This window comes from Epinephelus fuscoguttatus, linkage group LG13 (assembly GCF_011397635.1).
Source record: "Epinephelus fuscoguttatus linkage group LG13, E.fuscoguttatus.final_Chr_v1".
Lineage (NCBI taxonomy): Eukaryota > Metazoa > Chordata > Actinopteri > Perciformes > Serranidae > Epinephelus > Epinephelus fuscoguttatus.
Window position 1 is genome coordinate 26,363,775 of NC_064764.1, and position 20,653 is coordinate 26,384,427.

Consider the following 20,653-nt stretch of genomic DNA (forward strand, 5'->3'; position numbering starts at 1 on the left):
ATTATTGAACTGAGTCGTTTATATATATGTGCAAATTTGTCTTTTAGGAAACACACGTCATCTTATCTGTGTCTCTACAGCAGTAAATGTAACTTGTTGTATAAACACCAGCAGCAATTTTTATTTGATTTAAAATGACGTTCAGAAGTAAATTCATTGTCGACAATGTCTCTGGAAAATCCCTATACAGTCTCCATATAGCCACCCGTGTCCTTTGCCCTTTCTCCATCTACCAGTGATTAACGGAGGGACGCAGGGGTCCCATCAGGCTGTGCTGGAAGAATTCCTCCCTGTCCTCTCAGGCCTCAGTCTGCCCGCACAGCTCCATCCCTCACTTCCTTTTATAGCCTCATTCTGCCCCTGGTCTCTATCTTCTGTCCCCTCTCCCTCTGTCCATCTATCTCTGAAAGGGGCACTTGGCAGACGGTGTGTCCTCCCTCTCTTTTACTCTTCCTCTCTCAGCTTGTCTCCGTCACATTTCAGCTCCCCCTCCTCCTCCTCCTCCCCCCCCCCCCTCGTGTCGTCCTCCCACACGTGCGTCTCTGGTCATCTGTCTCTCCTCAGTGGAGGTGAGTTTTCTCAGTGAGCTCAGATGGAAGGATTGTTTCAGCTGTGTTTACACAGAGACCATACGTGCTCTCACAAAACGACTGCGGACATGTTGGATAATGTGCTGTTTGGTTCAACAGGTGCCCACGTAGTGATTAAATTTCTGGAGCCATTTGTTTGAATTTGATTTATGGGTCCCTATTTTGGTGATGCATTGATGTGTAGACTGGAGCTAGTCATACCCTGCGGTTTGTAGTCTCCTCATCATGTCACAACTATGATATCTCATCAAGTAGGATCATGGCCATTCACTGATCTCACTGACGGACTTCACACATTCTTTCTCCTGGACTGGAGACAGAGTCGTCATTTCCATCCCAGCTGTGTCCTAATTGATTAGACTGAATTATTTCTTGTCATGGGAAGAATGTTAACAAAGTTAAATGCGCACTTTGTGATAACATGACCTTGTCCAATTTCTCCTTCCCTCGCTTCGTCTCTCTTATCCGGTCTAACTTTTTCTTCTTTTTTAGACGAGGGTTGGCAATGTCCGCCTGTAAGCCTGCCACCATTTTGGTCCATGATATCTCAGCAACGATTGGATGGATTGCAATGAAATTTGGCACTGCTAGTCATGCTAGTCGGAGGATGAATCCCAAACTTGGTGATTCTCTGACTTTTCAGTGTGTGTTTGTTGATTGTGAATCAATCAACACAGCTTAAATGACAGCCTTGACTTTTCCATTTGTTTTCACTGGCGTTCTTGCACGACACAGGCTTTAGTGATGATTGTACCTTCAAGCGCTTAAAAAATGTTAATGGATTTTCACTGGATTATTCAAAATGTGAATATCCTATTTCCTTACTTGGAGATAAAAGGTGGTGAAACGTCAGTCCAGTGCGCTCCAGCAACACTACACTCATGCTTCTGACACATTGCAAGCAAGCTGGAGGAGATGGAGTGCCAAGAGAAAACTAAAAGACCTTGAAACTCCGACAGCAGTACAAGAAAGTTGTTGACTGTAATATCGTCAGTGGAGCATACAGAAAAATGTTTTTTTGGTTCATAAGCACAAGTGGGTCATCAGTTAAAGACAGTTCAAGCGAGTAGCCCTGTTGTACGGAGATGCAAATCCCTGCTGCGATGGGCTGAAGCACCGAGTCAAACCGAGTCCAGCACATGTGTATGGAAGGAGGCTAACTGTGAGCATGTTAGCATGTAGATGTTAGCATTTAGCTCAAAGCACTGCAGTGTTGAAGTACAGCCTCACAGAGCCGCCAGTATGGCTGTAGACTCTTCGTCTTGGTTCTGTCACTATAGCAACCAGTTCTTCTGATTTCTATCGTCTTTGTCTCTGGACTCAGGTCATACTAATCTCATTGTCCTAATCAGTAGGGGTGGAAATAACCCACGAGAGCCCACGATACGATAATATCACGATACTTGAGTCACGATACGATACTATTGCGATATGCTGAGTATTGTGATAAAATACATTGCAATTTGATACCTTTTATCCAACTACAAATTACTCACTCAGAGGAGAACTTTGTCAACATCAGTCTTACCTCATAACTTTTCAGTCTGTTCATCTGAATGATCGTTTTCATGGCAGCAAAATGTGCTGCAAAGCAGATAGACTGACCAACACGGTCATAAAACCTATCAGAAATGCTGCATACACCTAACAAACCGCATCCCCACCATCTAATGGACTGAAAAAGCAATTGATTTTGTTACTCTAGTACCAAAAGTTGTATTAAAATGTGTATTTATTGATACAATATCGCCATGCAAAATATCACACTACTATGCTGTATCAATTTTTTTCCCCACCCCTACTAATCAGTATCATTTGCGGTCCACTTCATGAATGACTAAATCTAACCTGACTTTGAATTTCCTCCTTAACCCTTGTAAGTCATCATATTGAATTTCTTGTTAGGACAATGTCTGGTCATAGGTGGCAATAAAACAAGAAACATGACTGTTCTCAGGCCTCTCAGGTGTCCAGGTCCGTACAGAATGGATCCCCCCTTGTGAATGTCATTGATCATCTGATTAGAGGGGTGAGCAGCAGGACTTTCAACATAACAAGGTCTGACAGGTTGGACTGTCAGTGCAAAGGTCCAGAACTGAGACCGTTCTAATCCCACCTCCACTTAGCTCAGACTGTAGCAGGAAGCATTGATTAGAAGTGTCCCCCACTGGGAAATGGAGCTGAGACTCTGTGTGACCTGAGGCCAGTTAAGGAGAGGGAAGGTCCAGCTGTGTCAGGTCCAGGGCAGAAACCAGAGCTGTGTTTACACTGGAGCTCAGCCAGAGGAGCACAGTGGGAGTTTCCACCCGACCCTGTTTCTCTCAGGTCCCTCTGCTCTCGTTCATTCTCCTTCAAAGTCATGTCCTGCTCTCAGCGCTGTGACCCTGTCCCTCTGTCTCTTCAGATCCCTACTTCCCTCATTTATTTCAATTTGTAGAGCTACAAACCACACAGTGCACACAGTGAGATCTTTTCTGGAGATTTCTAGATGTTGCTCAGAATGTTGAGTTGTTTCCAGGGTTGGTGCATGAACGTGAGAAATCACAGCTCGATGTGTTTAGTCTCACAGCTGTCCCCGTGTTAACATTGAGACGTTTGTTTTTTAACTTAGTCATTCAGTCCTCCATCTCCTTTTCTCCCTGTGTTATTTTGATTTACAGTTTGTGTATTTGTCTCGGGTTGTTTTTATGAGCACACGCAGAGACTGTAGCGCTCAAACTGTCCAACAGGAAGTTGATGATGGTGTGGCAGGAAGCAAAGTTATCTGTAAAGAAGAAATGGTGTACCGAGTATCAGGTATGAAATCAGTGAAATCCATTATGGCCGACACGAGAACATCCCTTATCGCCATGATGGAGGCCTTTGGGACATCTGGTGTTATATCCAGACATGCCTCAGTAGTACAAACTACGCCAACACAAACATGGTTATGTTTGATGTTTCACTTTTCCGGCCTCTGTATGTATACTGTATCCGTGTGTATGTGTTTCTGTTTTGTGAGTGTGTTTGTTTTACATTCAGAATCTGATTATTTGATTCAATTCTGTGTCGGACTATTGCCGGAAACTGAAGCAGCACGTAAAGTATAAACTCCCCATTTTGACACATTGGCCCACTTTCTAAGCCATTTTGGTTTCTGCATCCTTTTAGTTTTTTACAAAATGCAAAAGGAAGGTGTATAGAATAAATCCATAAGTGAATTGATTGTTGAAAAAGTACAAACGTGATCAAGCATTTCCATGTATTCTACTGTAGCTGTTAGAGTTTTCCTGACTTAAACTGTGAGGGAAACATTTCTTCCAGCCCACATGTGAGTCACAAAGCCAGACAGCAACAATGACCAGCTTGATTCGGTCCCCATCTCTTGTGTGCACGCTCAAACACGCACGCACAAAGAGACATTTGCGGTTTTATGTTTATACCTTCCCACTCACAGTCACAGGGATCATTTAGACATGCTTCTTTCCGCTTTTTATCCAAAATACAATGTCCTCACCTCACCCAAATTCCTCCTTGTGTTGTCCTGGATTCACTGAGGCTGCAGACATTGCGGTGAAGTCATTCAAGATATTGTCCAAGATGTTTCTGTGTTGTACAAATGGTGAACAGGCCTTGAATCGCAGCGTAGGGCTGGGCTTACTGCTGGCCAGATGGCAAGCTACAAGTACTGAAAGTGTTGTAATTACTTTTGGTGGAAGTTAATGCTGTGTGTTGTGTAGGAGGGCAAAGACTTTGAAGAAATGTTTTAGATTTTGAATTGTTTACTGGGGGAAACTGAGGAAATGCCCTGCACTTTAAAAACAAGGTTTAGTACTAACAAAGTTAATTTTACACAGAGGAAAAAAAACAATGATACTTTCTTCTACATCTTTATTATATTTGAATAAAACTAAGCATCTCCAGCCATGCCGGCGGCTCTTTGAGACTGTGCTTAAAGAAGTATTTCACTGCTGGCAAGATGACCAGAGAAAACAGAGGAAAGGGCTATGGCTTTTACTTTTGCTCAAGAAGTAGACAACCTACAACTACCAAAATGTGCTGTACCAGACCACCAGACACTCCCGCTGTTGGGTCGTGAAATGCGAGTTTGTCCATTTTGACACAGGAAACAATATGGCAGCCGGCTGGTAACAAAGATCTCTCAGTCAGCTGTCTCTGAAAACATTTTAGGTGAGAAATATAATAATATAATATATATTTTGTCAGCACTGCTCAGTATTACCATTTGATCTCAGTTTTTACAGCCTCCTATTTCACAATACAAGAAACAGTACAGCACCCACTTACTGTTCACAAATTCTTGTATTGCAGCCAAACAGTGCACTAAATTATGTTTCTGAAGACATTTTAGGCAAAAATAGGCAATACAGTGTCAGAATCTTGGTTTATTGTTGATCAGTACTGCCTAGTTTTACAGTTTGATCAGAGAGTGGTCAAAGTTTGAGAGAGAGTGACGGGGCAGGTCTCTCTCGATCCCATCTGTGGTGGTGGGCGTACAAAAATGCAGAAGTGCAATCTATACTTCCAGCAACAGCCTTATAGGCAGCAAAAATCCAACAGGTGACAGGTTTGGGATTTGAGCAGGGAAATCTGGGCACTAGCAAGATCGAGGGAGGTTTACCATAGTTCATTTTCACAGACTACCCTCACCGTTACGATACAAAGCTGGTTGAAAATAGGCAAAGTATCTCTTTAAGCACAGTGGTGCTTTGAGCTTAATGCTAACATGCTCACAACAACTGATATGCTGAATTTAGCAGGTATAATCCGTACCAAGGCATTTTAACCATCTGAATTCAGTATGTTGGTATGCTTACGTAATTATTAAGCACAAAGAACAGCTGGGGCTGATGGGAATGTCAGTAGTTTTGCAAGTATTTTGCCATAAAGTAAAATTAAGCTTTTGATCTGATGATGAAAAGTTAAGGGCCCACTAAAGTACAGTTTATCATGGGAGACATCAGTGTCAATACTAAATGTCATGGCAGTCAGCCCAGTAAGTTTTACAGACATTTCACGAAAAACTAAAATGTTAACCTCATGGTGGCACTAAAAGAAAAGTCAGGGGATCACCACTGTCAGGAGGATTCATCTTCTGTAGGACATGGATATCTGTACCAAATGTCATGTCAATCCATATAATAGTTCTTGAGATATTTCAGTCTGGAACAAAGTAGTTGACTGACAAACCAATCCACTGACACTCATTCATAACGCTCATAATGCCACACCACAAGCTTGGCTAGCCATGTTTACCATGAACAAAACTTTTTTAATATATGGAGTAACCTTGATTTAGATGTTAACTCCAGCTTGCATGCTGACAGTGAATCCTGATTGCTCTCAGCTGGCGAAGGGAGTATCACACACCCAGTCCAGAATGAGTATCACCCTGACATTGAGATATGGTGCAGATATGCATCAAGGCATATCACACAGCCTGTTTCCATCACAGATGTGCGTTACACATACAGAAACCCTTCTCAGAGCTTCTTGTTGACAGTGGCCAGGTGTTTCGAATTCAACGAGTTTGTGCTTTCTCATCATTAGTGTGAACAAGTGCAGCTGCTGCCATGGCACATCATAACAGTGATAAATTGTGTGACATACAGTATATAAATGTATACACAGAGACACACGTAATCAAAATGAAAATGGTGAAAACTCACGCAAACACAAAATGCCATAGAGGTGCCCCTTTCTTATCTGGCATAAACACTGTATGTGTATATACCAATCAATCTGACAAAATGTCATAACTAGGGCTGTCAATGTTAAAGTGTTTAACGCAATGCGATTGAGGTCCGATCATAACGCTTTATTTCTTGAAATTGCAGTTATCGCATACTGCTACCTTCATCTCTTCGATACACCCGAGTCAAGCCGCCGTAGTAATGGAAAATAAGACGCCACCGAGCTTTTTTAATGGCTCATTTAACTTTAATGAAGCCCCGAAAACCTTCAGCCTGTATACAGAGTGGGAGGTAAAATCCAGGTTGAAAAAATCCACAGTAATGACTAACGGTAACTCAGATGAACATACTGTATCAACACTTTTATCATCTCAGATCTTCCCACATCTAGATTTTGGCAGCTGGACAGTCAGAGAACAATGTTCAAGGAGGTGTTTGTTTGAAAAGTGAGGGAAATATAGTCCCACCATCCCCAGTGGTAATTACACCCTTGGTATGGTATCATTTCCGAGACTACAATTCCAAGAAAAGATGAGATGTGAATTGGCAAGATAACTGCTTTGGCACCATCATGTTTCCTCTTAGCAAACTGATGGCTCTACCATGAGAGGGAACTTCTTTTTGACCAATGAAAATACCTGAGAATGGAGATAACATCAACAAGTGTGTATATCAGCAGCATTTGCTTTCCTGTGAAATCTCCTTTATACTCAAATTACCCAAGCATGATTCATTTAATCAGAGGTGCTTTTGTCCAAACATCTTCATCATGGTGACATAAGTTTTTCCCAAGCCTACTTCTCTTGAGTTCAGAGGTCAGTGGTGTCTTTGGGAACCTGTCCCACACCCGCTACAAAACTGTCATTGCTAGTTCCAGACCAACCCAGTTGTCATTTTCACGGCCCATGTTGCTTAAGTAGCAAATGTACTTGCGCCTATCTGTGCGTCCATGGGAATGTCTTAAAATGAGGTGTGGTTGGGTGCATTGTAAGTGTTTGGTGTTTGAAGGCAGCAGAAAGTGCTTCTGCGCTGACTTATAAAGACATGGTCTGAAGGCAATAGTGCAGTATTTCCCTGTTTTTTAAAGAGCAAATTAATCTGATAGTAAGATGTGCCTACGTAGGCGGGTTCACAATGGCTGACTGTGCCTCAGAAGGTAGAGTGGGTTGTCCACAAATCGGAAGATTAGCTATTCGATCCCTGGCTCCTCCAGATTCTGAACCCTAAATTGCTCTCGTTGGCTGTTCCATTGGTGTGCGAGTGTGTTAAAAACTGAGTTGCAGGTGACACCTTGTACAGTAGTCTCGGCCACCAGTGTGTGAATGTGATGTGTAAAAAGAGTGGTCGGAAGACTAGAAAGGTACCAAACAAGTGCAGGTCCATTTGCAATGTGTGGACCCTCTGCTTGTTAAACACACAGGGATGTGCAAAGGGGTTGCTGTAAGTGAAATAATACATCATTAAAGAGGAAAGTATTAATTACATTCTCTAAAATGTGAACATAGCAGAGATCAGAGCAGAGCTGCTGCCCACTGCTGCTCCACAACCGACACTACATCAAGAGAGATGTTGTGGGCATTTACGCACAAGGAACAGCAGCATAACTTTAATGATTATTTCAGAAGCTAAAGGTTTACTTCTGTTTACTCTGTCATGTACAGTTTTTAGTTTTGCTGCTAGGCGCACCTAGTTTTTAAAAGGTAGGGGAGGAGACACTCATTGGTTGGATTCATGTTAAATTCCAAGTAGCAAAAGTGGAGTTGGATATGTCCTAAATGCACGTGGGCCATGCACTTTAGACCATGTGCTACAGATTATTTAAATAGGGCTCTTTATGTCAGTCTTTTGAAGTAAGATGGTGATGGCCGCAGCCCTCTGAAGGTTCAGTAAACTAGTCAAGCTGTTGTTGTAGTAAATTGGCATCCACCAAATTGAATGGTGAGATCAAACATTCCTCTTAACCAAGGTCAGAGTGGAGAGGCCGCAGGTCAAATCCTTCATTAAGGATGAACAACAGCCTCTGATAAAGAGCCCACAGATCAACCACTTATGGTCACAGGCTTCCTTGTAGTTGGATTTGGTTTCTGTTGACTCAAGGACCCTTAAGAGCCTTAATTACCATTGTGACAGCGGTCATACTTTACATCTCTCTCAGTTTCGTCTGTCCTCCTTACAGGGTGAGTTACAAAGGGGTACAAACTGTGTCACCACCTATCTCAGCTCAAACACTCGTCCTGACCTGTGATAGTCTGTGATCTCTGTGATGTTCATTTGATACCTTAAACTCCAGAGGGGGTCTCACACAAACACTGTTTACGCTTCACCATGTCGTTTCATGTGTGAAAACTGAGAAACCATCTCAAAGAGGCAGTTTTTCATTTCCATCACCTGAGGTTCAGAGTGATTGCTGTTACAAGGATCTTTCTGTGACACTAAGGTTGATGTGTGAGTGCTCGGATGTTTAAACAACAGTCGGTGAGAAATCTTATCTGTGTGACAAAAGAGTGCAATTTTTTTTTTCTGGTTACGAGATCCGAAAACAAAAAATGATGGATTTATGAGAAAAATTTGTTGCAGAAACAGGAGATTTACTTACTTCCTCTTAAATGCGTCCTTCTCTGTCACAACGTCACTCCTTCTTCAAGTCAAGGTCATCACACACGGAATTATGTTTTTAGTTTGTTAATAATCCATAGGGATCATGGGATGTTTTAGTGAGTAATTTACCACGGGAGATGTGGAATGTACAGCTGTGTGTCGACATCATGGACTCCCATCTGTCTCCTCTTTTTCTGTGTGTGTGTGTCAGGGTTTTATGCCCTGTTTGCTATTTAGTTTCATAGGCGAGAGTCTTCATGATGCATTTTCTGGATTCCATTGATGGTGATTGTATGCACTGATCTGCATTAAGGTTTAAAGATTATTTTAAATGGGCGGCCTTGTCAGTGTTAGGAATTTCTTTTAAACTTGTAAAGATTGTGTCTCCATTTGGTCCAATTATTGTTGCTGTCATCATCATGTGGGTCCTGATTGCTCTGGAATACCATAAATCCTCCCATGATCCTTCTGTTTCTTGAGTTAAGCTGAGGGCCAAGGTCGTAAGTTGCCTTCTTACACGTAGTTTCATCTCCCTCTTAAAAACGGACATTATTTCTCTGCATCCGCATTTAAACTTTGCCTTCAGTTTGTTTTGTCTGCATTTTTTCTTCTGTTTTAGTCTGGTCATCATCCTGTTCTCGTGGCAGAGATGCTGTGTTGATTTTGGCTGCTTTTGACACTGACAAGAAGTGTTAGGAAGTGGTTATGTCTGTGGTAAGCCTACTGTATACATTACATAGAAAAGTCAAAGACCATGGTGACTCAGGCTGACCACAGACAGACCACACAAACCAACTATCATCATGTCTGCATGCGCTGTATGATGGTGGTTCAGTATGAAGGGCTGGAGACTAATGATTGGTGACAGAAAATTAACCAACAACAATTTTAATCGACCAATCCCTCATCTCAGTGTTAATAAATTGATGAATTGAATATCCCTGGGGTGTTGGACTGACAAAAGAAGCCATTTTAAGACATATCCTTGGACTCTGGGAACTAGATGTTTTCTCACAATTTGTTGACTTTTTTTGTATTGAACGGCCACCCACAAGAGTAAAGGAAATGCTTGTTCTTTGAAAAGAAAGTCCCTAGGGTTGTACCCGATCAAGAATTGTTGCCAGTCTAATCAGATTTGGCTGTTGAATATGAAGATTTGGCTGTCCGTTCCTTTCTTTGCATACAGAACTTGAGAGTTTGAACGTTTGACAGCAATGATCACGTAATATAGTAAACAAGCCAAGTTAGCCCACTAAGCTATTGTGTGCTAACTACACGAACGACAGCTCGGAAATGCACAACAACATTTTTTTGCCAACTCTAGATATCCAACAAAAGCCAGAGACTATGTTGTATTAAGTTGCAGTGGACTGTAAATTCACCACTTCTAAGCCGAAGGCAGAGGATAATGTTATCTCGACGCCTGACTTGGCAAAGCCTCTCTTCCTTCGGGCATCTGCCTCCATCTTACTGTTTCTGCCCCCTGGTTCTTTCACTCTGGGAGTGAAAGTAGGGGGCGCTCACTTTGCAGCTAAGTCTGGGGACGGAAACATCCCCAGAAGTACAGTAAGTGGTGTAGCAGAGAGAATACAGAGGTATACAGGGTGCACCAACCTCTTTGTCTGGCTGTTTACAGTGTACCTAACTACCAGCTAAAATGCCATTGCAATATATTGAGGAGTGTCCACTTCGTTTTCAGTAATCTCATATACCCTCCTCATCAGTTACCAAAACACCACTGAGTCCGCTGCTGACAAAAGAAAAAAATTCTCCCACTGATAATTCGAATGTTGGACTTTCAGGGGCAGCCCTAAATAAAATCTAAAATAGCCCAGTTATTAAATCTGTGTGTGTAAAACTATCAGACTTGTATTACAGCCATGGAAATATCAATCTCTTATTGGCTGACAGTCCATTAAAATCTCATTTTGGGAAAGTTCAAACATGAAATCTCTATAAATATGATTTAAATGCCATTAATCTGCAGTTAAACTGTATTTAAACACAGCAGTAAGTCTTATGATCCATCGCACGACAGGATGAAAAATAGGAAATAATAATGTGAGGCATATTCTTAATTGACGAGTGAATTAACAGCTAAGGGACATTATCATCACATGTGTGCACAAAGTGTCCTAGCATAGACAATGATGTATAGACTAGGTATAGAAAAGTGTCCAATTGGTCTATTACTGTCTCACATGGGGACACATTATAGCTTAATAGAAACATATAAAAGTACCAGTGTCTAATAAAATATATATTTTTTTTAATTTAATAACCAGACTGCATCACCTGTCTCGGTGTTCATACAGCCAAATAAACCGGACAGAAGTCTTTATGATGGCATTTATAGCAAGAATGCATGTATGTGTATCAGCAGGAAGGAAAAAAAACTGAGCGTGAGAAAGAGTGCTGTTGACCCAGCTGGTTTTATTTCATTTATTGTACATTGAAGGACATTTGGAGTGAGGCACCAGAGCAGCTGTAAAGAACAGGGAGGCAACAAAAACAGCATTCCTCATTAAGAAAGGCATTAATCTGACCACTGTAGCTGGAAGACCTTGAACTCTCTAAGAACTCAATGGTATCGTCATACAGCACTTTGATAGAGTAGGTAGTTATTTAAGGAAACACTGATGACTGCAGGTAGATTGGAATTCAAGAAAATCACGTGAATGGCTCGGTATACATTAGACACCCCTACGCAAACACATTCTCATATCCAACTCGTCGGTGGACTTTCATGTCTACATATTACACACTAGGTATCTGTTGTTGACGTTCTGGGATGCCATGTCAATTTACATGCTTTGTGTCTTTTCAACAAACTTTCAAAGTCAGTAAAACACCTTGTATTTACGTTTATTTCCTTGTGTAACAAATGCATGTGGTTAGGTGTGGCTCTACATTCATACGGGAAGCAAACACCAACCTCCTGGGTGAAAGTCCAGTGTTGCTGGATCCATCATCCCTCCTACTTGCCCTGTAGAGACTTTCCAGGTTCTTACATTACGTCGTTGTCCAGTGGTGTTTCAAACTGACGCTGTCTGGTGCCGTTATTAACTGGCACCACCTGACAGTGTAGCAAGCTGCTGTGAAAGGATGCCTGTTATTTCATCTGATGCGGAAATCAATGACCAAGCAGTGGTATTTGACTTCTGAATGAGAACGTGTTGCCTCCACATTCACACATATTAAAAAACGCAGATATCAGTGACAGACATCTGTATGACCTTGCTGGCTATTTTTACATACTGATCCAAGTTATCTACTTAATCTATGAAAGCTATTTCTGTTTAAGCAGGGCATATAGGGTTGGCTAAACTCTCTGAACTCTAAGACAGCATTGGAGTGTTTATTTAAGGGAAATGGTAGATTTCCTCCTGGTCAAACATCTCTTGATTGTTTTTCACACTGACTCCTATTCTCTTTGTGTAGCTTTGCTTATAATGATGGGTAAACTGGTGTACACACTCTTAAATTAAAAACTGGGGAACTTGGCAAGAGAGGAATATGATTTGTTTTGGCCCAGCAGACGGCACGTTGGCTCTAAGAGGAAAACAGCATGTTGTTACTTGGCATATTTTTCTAATCTATCTTCTGTGCTATGTTTTGTTTCTCCTTTGACCTGCGTGTGTGGTCTGGGTGTTGCACAGAAACGCACAGGTTAATGTACATATATGAAAAGGAATGGGTGGGTTTAAGCATGTTTATGTCGACGCACGTGATTGCAGTTTGAAGTAGAGCAGATGACTGCAGTGTATCCCGCAGATCGCTGAAGGTAGTTCACAGCACATAACAGATGATCAACAGTGGGGAGCCGTACTGTAAACGAGAAGCCACAGATGAACAATCGCAGTGACCTGGAGCTTGCGAACTGACCTGGCCATTGTTTCATATCATAAACTGTGTTGTCTGACAGTTTTCATAATAAAGAATTTGGAATAAATTCTAATTTATACTCTTCATACCTTTCTGGAATAAAGAGGTATTATTGTTGCGTTATTTATGTGCAGCTAGGGCGGAAATGAACATTCACTAGCAGACACCTAGCAGCGTATCTTCTGCCTTTTTGCGTGTCTCTTTGACTCACAGATGAAATGTTGAGTCTGGTATTCACTATAGCTTTACATAGGAATCAGATTTATGGTAACAGTCTGCAGGGCCTCACGCTGTGGTGGTCTGTGGTCTGGATTCAACTGTCTTTCTTGTGTAGTATCTTGGCAACTACTTGGTCTGTAGTTCTTGATATAATCTAAACTATCACAAAGTCTTGGATCTGCTTTGTTTTAAAGAAAAACTTGGCATTTTTAAACCTGGACTCTATTTTCCTATGTTTCTGTGAATAAGTGACAAATGGAGACAACAATTTTTGACGTTGGTCTGGTTTTGAAACAGACTACTGCAGCCTGCAGCTATGATATGACTGCAGCGTAACCACTCTGGGCATTTGTGCACTGTCACTTTACATCCACACATCCATTTTCAACCGCTTATCCGAAGCTTGGTCTCAGGGACAGCAGGCCGAGCAAAGCATTTCAGCTCCCACTGGGGAACCTTGAGGCGTTCCCAGGCCAGACAAGATATATAATCCCTCCAGCATGTTCTGGGTCTGCCCCGGGGCCTCCTACCAGTTGGACGTGCCCGGAAAACCTCTAACGGGAGGCGCGCAGGAGGCATCCCGAACGACGCATAGTGCATCCAAATTCACACCTGTTCTTCTCTATTGATTTTCTCTGCGACCATGCGTCATATCACGTGAAACAGGGGAATTGTAGCTTTCCGACAAGACCAAGCACTTGTCGGTATTCCAATGTTTTCACAGCGAAAAACAATGATAAAGTTACACTAAAATTATGTATAACAGAGCTTTCATACAGCTTTGCACACACATTACTCTTGGATGGATTACTCGCAAATGCAGGCTCGCGCAGAAATGCCACGCATATCACATGAAAGTGCAGGAGCAGAGCTTTCCAATGATACCACGCACATCATTGTGCTGTCATCCCATCCTGCTATAAATACAGATTAATTGTCTACAAAATAAAAAACCTGACGAATTTCTTTACAACCCATTATACAGATCTTGTTATCAGTCACTTCATATTGTGAGGAATATCGTATTTTACCACGTCTTAGGCTTGCATGTGTTTCTCCCTGTCTATCCACATTTGTAGTCCGGCTGTCAAGATGCAAATATCTCCATATTGTCCAGTTGACACTCCATAAACTTTGTATGACAAGACCAGCCACTTCACCTTTGCGCGCCCAGACAACTGCAGCCTAATTATGCATGCATAACAGGGCCGTAGTCACCATATACATTGAGGGGGACATGTCCCCCCCCCAATGCCTAAAATGCCCCCCCAATATATAACTGAAACTGAAAAACAACAACAAACTTTGTTTACCGCAAACAAAGTGGCAAATTTTATCTTGGAGGACATCATTGCACTTGGTTGACTATTTTTCTATGATCTTAGATGTAAATATTGCATGTTTCTTTCAGATAAAACACATTTTTGACTTGTGAATGAGTCAATGGAATTTCTTGCAATAATAAAAAAATACTGGCAATTATGTCCGCCTGGCACAAACCACATGTTTTGGACAACTGTGAAGTGACAGAATGTCCCACCATCATGGTTCTTATATTGCCAGATTCCAGAGTCTCCCCTCTTCATATATGGCAGAATATGTCATTTTCCAACTTGCTATGGTGAGATACATGTCAAAATGTAAGACTTTAGTAACACCAATTTGTTTTTTTCATTGATATAAAAATTAATATAAAATACAGGCACATAGAAGGACATGAAATGATGGCAAATCTGAATAGCCCACATTGTCCTGAAAAAAAACAAGATATAGCATGTGTATGTAGCCTTTATAATGACTGTGATATGAGCTTAAAAGTAAAGGCAGTTAAAATACCCCAAAAACACCTAGGGCCCAAAGGGTTAACCAGAAGCAGCCCCAAAATCGTTATCACCAAACCCACTAGACTCTATTTAGATAAACGTCATTTTAGCATGAATGGAGCTAAGATAGTTTCGCATCTAACTGGGTGGAATAAAGGTTTATTTCCACCAAACCAAAGTTGGTGTTTGTTTGAATGGTAAATAGATGAACCAAAATGTTTTTTGTGAGGTTTTTTTTGTGTCTGTCAGCTTTGAATGAAGTGTGTTTTACCCTGATAGAAATACTCTTTTTATAAATGGCATCTGGTGACTTTGGGGATAGTGATTTCAGTGCTGTATCTGTTCAGACAAAAAAGATCTTACTCTTTGACAAAAAGGTTTATCTCTGTGGGACCCTTCCCATAATATTGTCAGTCACTTAGAATAACAATCCGAGCCTATCAGTGGTACACACACTTTTAATAGAAGTAAATTGGCTCATGCCTAAAGTGGTTATATTGTAGTTTGTTTTGCCGTTGGCTGCCAGGGGTCTCGCTCAATTCTGGACCAGTGTCAAAAACTGTTGCTCCTATTAGTCACGTAGACACAAAAACATTTGTCCAACAAATTTAGTCCAGGTTGAAAAAAACACTACAAATGAACCTGACTGATAGCAGACTTACATCCATATCTTCACCTTTTCATATTTGGGTCCATGTAGATCTGATGATTCAGGATGACAGAACTGTGCAATCAACGAGTTAACATATGCGTCAACTTGAAGATCACAGCTGTTGATCTGTTTTTAATCAGTCAGTGTGAACACAAAATGGACCAAACTAAAGGGGAACAATGTATTTTCATTGGTCAGGACCAAATGACTACAAGTGTGATCACACCGTATGAAATACAGGAAATAGACAATTGTTGGACTACTAGACAGCAAGTTTAGAGCTTTCTTGCACTAATGAAGAATAAATGCAGCAACATATCATTCAAGTCTCAGGCCAATGTGCAGCATCTATGGAAAAGGTGATTTTGACAAAGAGTGGGTCATTGTGACGGTGGGTGGAGAAAACAGGATACTGTAGCACAATCCTATTGTCCTCTGCTGAAACCGCCATCAGCTATTTCAAGCACGTAAACTTTAAAGTTTAATTGATCGTGCATAACTCCATAATGTGTAATTGCCTTTATGGGAGCCATTCCTTTGTGTGTCTGTCCGGAGATGACGCAGTCTATTGTCTGTGTTTTGGACTTCCACCTCAGTGTGGAGAAAGGTCATGCCGTGACTTTGCTACATCCTTATTAGGATGATTTGACTTTCTGTTTTTTGTCTCCAAGCCTGAAACTAAAAATACTGTAAATGCATTCCTGCAGAGGAGGCTCAGTTTGAATATGCCTTTTTTAAAACTTATCAGTTCTAAATTAAGGACATAAGTTAATAATACTGGTTGTGGACAGAATTAGTCTGCCGTTAAAGCATGCAGGCTAAATAAAACCCATCACAGCATGTCTTATCTATATCAAACAGTAGTTTGATATAGGAAGGAAGCCCTCAGATCTAGTGGTAGTTAACAAAGACGTGCAGCCTTGTGCATTCCATAAGGGAGGGAAGAGGGTCTTTTTGTTGTGGAGATAGGGGATCATTAAAGGACGACGTTCTCTTTAGTAAAAGACGGTCTTTGTGTGTGAGGAGGGTCTCAATGTGGCCTTTGTAAGAGAAACCGCCGGGATCTGCTGTCACAGTGAGGAGGGAGAATTATTCTGATTCTTTATCTGCAGTTTTGTTGCCACTGTGGGCATGAAGTGGTCTTTTTTTCACATAGGAGAGGGCAAGTATTGAGGCATTTGCTATGGTATGGCTGTGTAGGTGGAGCACGTAGGCAGACACAAGAGACAGTGTCGTCATCCACGGCTACATGGAGCCTCTGTGCACGTCTAGTTTAGCTCATACATGCTGATTGAAAAGCCACTGAAGGGCCTTTTCACCCAGTTCCCTAAAGTTTGGAAATTTGGAGTTGAATACATGTTATCTGTGCATGTGTGTGTTTTATTACTAATCCCTTTCAGGCACAATGTCAAGAAGTTCAATGGAACATTTTAAACTTTGCCAGAATTGTTTCCAGTCATGCTTTTAAACTTTGCTTCAGGGTTTAAACAGTCCCTGATTAACCCGCAGATCTATTAAAAGAACATTTTGAATAGTTTGAGCTGATATCTTAGGCTCCATCAACACTGATAAGTTTTCATTTTTAAAACACATAAATATTTAATGTTTCCCACAGAAACAGAAAGAGGGGGTCGCTAAAGTTCTGTTTTGTTTGTTTTGTTTTTTACTTACTTGTGTGTCCTTGTGTATCAGTCTTTGTCCGTGAACGCAGCACAGGTCAAACTCTTCTTTTATTTCCTCAGCAGCAGTTTGTGGGGTTTTGAGTCACGGGGTGGATAACTGATCGGTAAGTCCAATCAGAGCTGATCAGACTAGATCGATAGATGAGAGGAGCAGACGTTTGTGAGTGAAGGCAAACTTTTAGACCCAGCATAATGAATGGTTAACTTTCATTTACACTGCACCTGATGTTCTAATGCTCAGTCTGTGCCCAGAGTACGCTCTGCGCTGCAAGAGTGTGAAGCAACCGGATGGTATATATATATATTCCAGTGCACCTATTGAACGGTCCAGCTCCAAAAATAGAAAATTAAAAGATGGTGGCAAATGTTTTAATTGTGCCACCCCCATAAACCCATATAAATGAATATGTGGAAAACCATGCTGTTGCTACATATATGCCTAATGTCCACACTCATAACGTCATAAGCCAGAACTTAAAATCTAGGCCTACATACATTTGTAATTTCATTCATCCTGTGTGGATACTCCCTTCCCATTGCCATGGCTTTATCCAGCGATAGATAATGTTCTGGGTACCCCTCTAGTATGCCGCTGTATTTGCTTGGCAACACCTCCCAACATGTTTTCTGCTGTCATCATTGTCTTATACTCATATGTTATTGGACGTTTTTTAACGTGAGGGGTCACACCGCTATCCAGCCATGGATGCTTGATGTACATGCCACTAGGCCCGTTGTTTGTGTGCTCCCAGATTTCAAACGAGACCAACATGGCAAGTCGTGCAGAAACTTTCTCTAATGTTACAAAAACAGTTCACCAAAATGTGCATCTGAAAACATTTGAGGTGAGAAATAAGACATGCAGCTGCTGAATCTGTCCTCAGTTTAGATCGAAAACTGTTAGTTAAAGGTTTTCGAGAGTTTCTAGAAGTGGTAGTCACACCAGACGCCCAATAAGGAGCATATGGCCCATCTCCCGAATAGCAGTGCTACACTACCAGAATGTATTGCACGGCTGCTTAGATAGACACTGAATGGGAAGAGTGGAAATGATGGATCCTGTGGACACATTTCGTTACTTTGTGGTTGGTCCAAGCAAAGAAATCGCTGGTCTGAGTTTTCGCCAGTATTTCTGTAACCAAGCAACCAGCCGCAGAGTAGACAATCTTCCTCCTGTTTACATCGGCACGTGCATGACGAGTATACATGAATGATGTGTTAGTATGAATGAGATTATTCCTGAAACAGTGCTCTCCCACGGAGTCCGCCATGTTGTTCTACAGTGTCTCAAAACAGACAGATCAAACACTGGCTCTATGAAGGGCCACTTTCTTTACACGCTTGGCACATGGGAGAAGTTTCAGCTCTGCAACCTTACAGCTACATGCCACTAAATCCTACACACTAGACCTTTAAAATGAAAATCTCTAAGTGTGAATATGGCCCTAATGTGCATCTGTTTTGCAGCATTATGGGTGAAGGTGTGGCTCTCAGCATGTTATGTTGTGTTTACAGTTTTGTCAAGGCTTCAGATTGTTGTGCTTCTGCTTCTGATGAGTAAGAAATGCGGTCGTTGCACAAGATCTGAAAGGCAAACTTAGATTTTGCATGTGATTTTCATTTGAAACACCACATAAACACAGAAGTTTGCCAAGATGCCATTCTGTCTTAATAAATGTCTTCAGCTATCTCAGCGAGCGCAGGGTCTCAACACCTCTGACCTGTGGGTTGGGAAACCCCATTTGTGAGACTGCTTTCTTTGATCATGTCATGTCCACACTGACCCCGACAGTGTGCGTCTGTGAATGTGTGTGTGCTCGTGTCACATCGAGCACAGATCAGCCTCTGATTGTGGGTGGTTTTGCTGGTATGCAGACATCTAAAGACAAATTGTCTCTGTCAGCGGCTGGATCCAGTCTCTCTGATGAATAGGATTCTCATGGACATCCATTATGTCTGCACGTCCGTCATGAGTCATACGCGCCACATCCAAAACATCCTCTCTTCACATCAGACCAATATACACAACCCAGCAGACAACACTACAACAAACGCTCATGCAATAGAGCCGCAAGCATAAACAAGTATACACAAACCACATTGTACACAAACACAGCCGGTCACACCTACAGTACTACACCACCCCACACTGTGTCCCATCTCCATCTAATGCATTAAGAGCAAAAGAAACAACAGATGGACACAAATCTCTGCTGTGTTTACGTGAATGAAGTGGACAGCAACATGTTGCAGTTTCCTGTATATATGACCGCTATATTGTGACCTCTAACAGCCCCGCTCTAACCTTCCTGTTGTCTGTTTTGTGTCTGACAGGGTGGGAAGAAGCACACCGGCCCCTGTGCAGGAAGAGACTGCAGCGGAGGCTGTAAATGTTTCCCAGAGAAGGGTGCCAGGGTAAGTCCCATACTGTACCTACTGTTCCACACAGCTTAGAAAACGTCCCTCTCTCTTTCTATATCTGTCTTCCTTAACCTCAGAGTTAAACAGCTCTACTTCTTGGGTTTTAGTGTGGAAAACCAATCAACGCCATGATCACACATGATGCTTTCTAAATGCCTCTGCAAATTTCAGTAACTTGGTTGCTGACTGAACATACCTTTCACCTAACTAGCTCATGCTTTAATGCCTTAAGTTTTGCATGCCTCAATTATGTGGTACTATTCAGAAAAAATGAATTGGCAGAGCCTGGAGGAAACCTAATAGCTTCTCATCATCTCCCTGTGCTATAGCATATGTCGTCACTGTTGTGCAGAAACCTATGTCCAAAACCACTACTTTTCAGGAAATGAAAAAAACAACAACATCTAACTGTGTTTTTAGATAAACACCTGCATCGTCAAAATGGTGGCACCATCCACCAGCTGGCCAGGGCCCTTCTGTGTGAAGTTTGCATGTTCTCCCATGTTAGTGCAAGTTTACTCCAGCATCCGATCCAGGGTGTACCTCGCCTCTTGCCCAGTGTTAGTCGGGATAGGCTCAAGCATGCATCTGCTGCAAGCTCACCAAGCACCACTAAGCTAGCTAACGTTACAGCTCAGCCAAGATGGACACCATTAATGTTTACACGTCGTGCTGTCATGAGCACCAGCCTCTTGTTCATGAGTAGACGCATGCTTCCTTCTGCATGGGTTCCGATGCGGTTGGTTTGTGTAGTTTGGCAGAAAGAAAATAGTTCCTACATGAAACTGTTGTTCAATACATTTAGCCAAAACCAAAGATGCTCTGTTGCAGTACTTCAATCAGTGGAGGCGGTGTGGAACTATGAGGTTTTACTGACAGTTTGAGAATCTAATTGAGTCAAGAGATTTAGTCACAAGCTCTTTTTTAATACTTATCATTGGTTAAATATCTGTAAAATCCTCATACAGACATGAAGGGTGGCCAATTATGAAAAACAAACACACAAAAGAAAACAGGGCGGCACGGTGGTATGGTGGTTAGCACTCTCGCCTCACAGCAAGAGGGTTGCCGGTTCGATCCCGGGCGTGGG

General features: G+C 41.8%; 1 protein-coding gene across 3 annotated transcripts in view; it reads left to right on the plus strand.

Moving 5' to 3' along the window:
• The window catches only part of col4a2 (collagen, type IV, alpha 2), a 93,025-nt gene that overhangs the window by 10,602 nt on the left and 61,770 nt on the right, over positions 1 to 20,653 (plus strand). For all 3 annotated transcript variants that reach the window (XM_049594735.1, XM_049594734.1, XM_049594736.1), the window contains one exon: positions 19,477 to 19,557. In XM_049594735.1, coding sequence (XP_049450692.1) covers positions 19,477 to 19,557 — 81 coding nt within the window. The remainder of the gene's footprint in view (positions 1 to 19,476; positions 19,558 to 20,653) is intronic.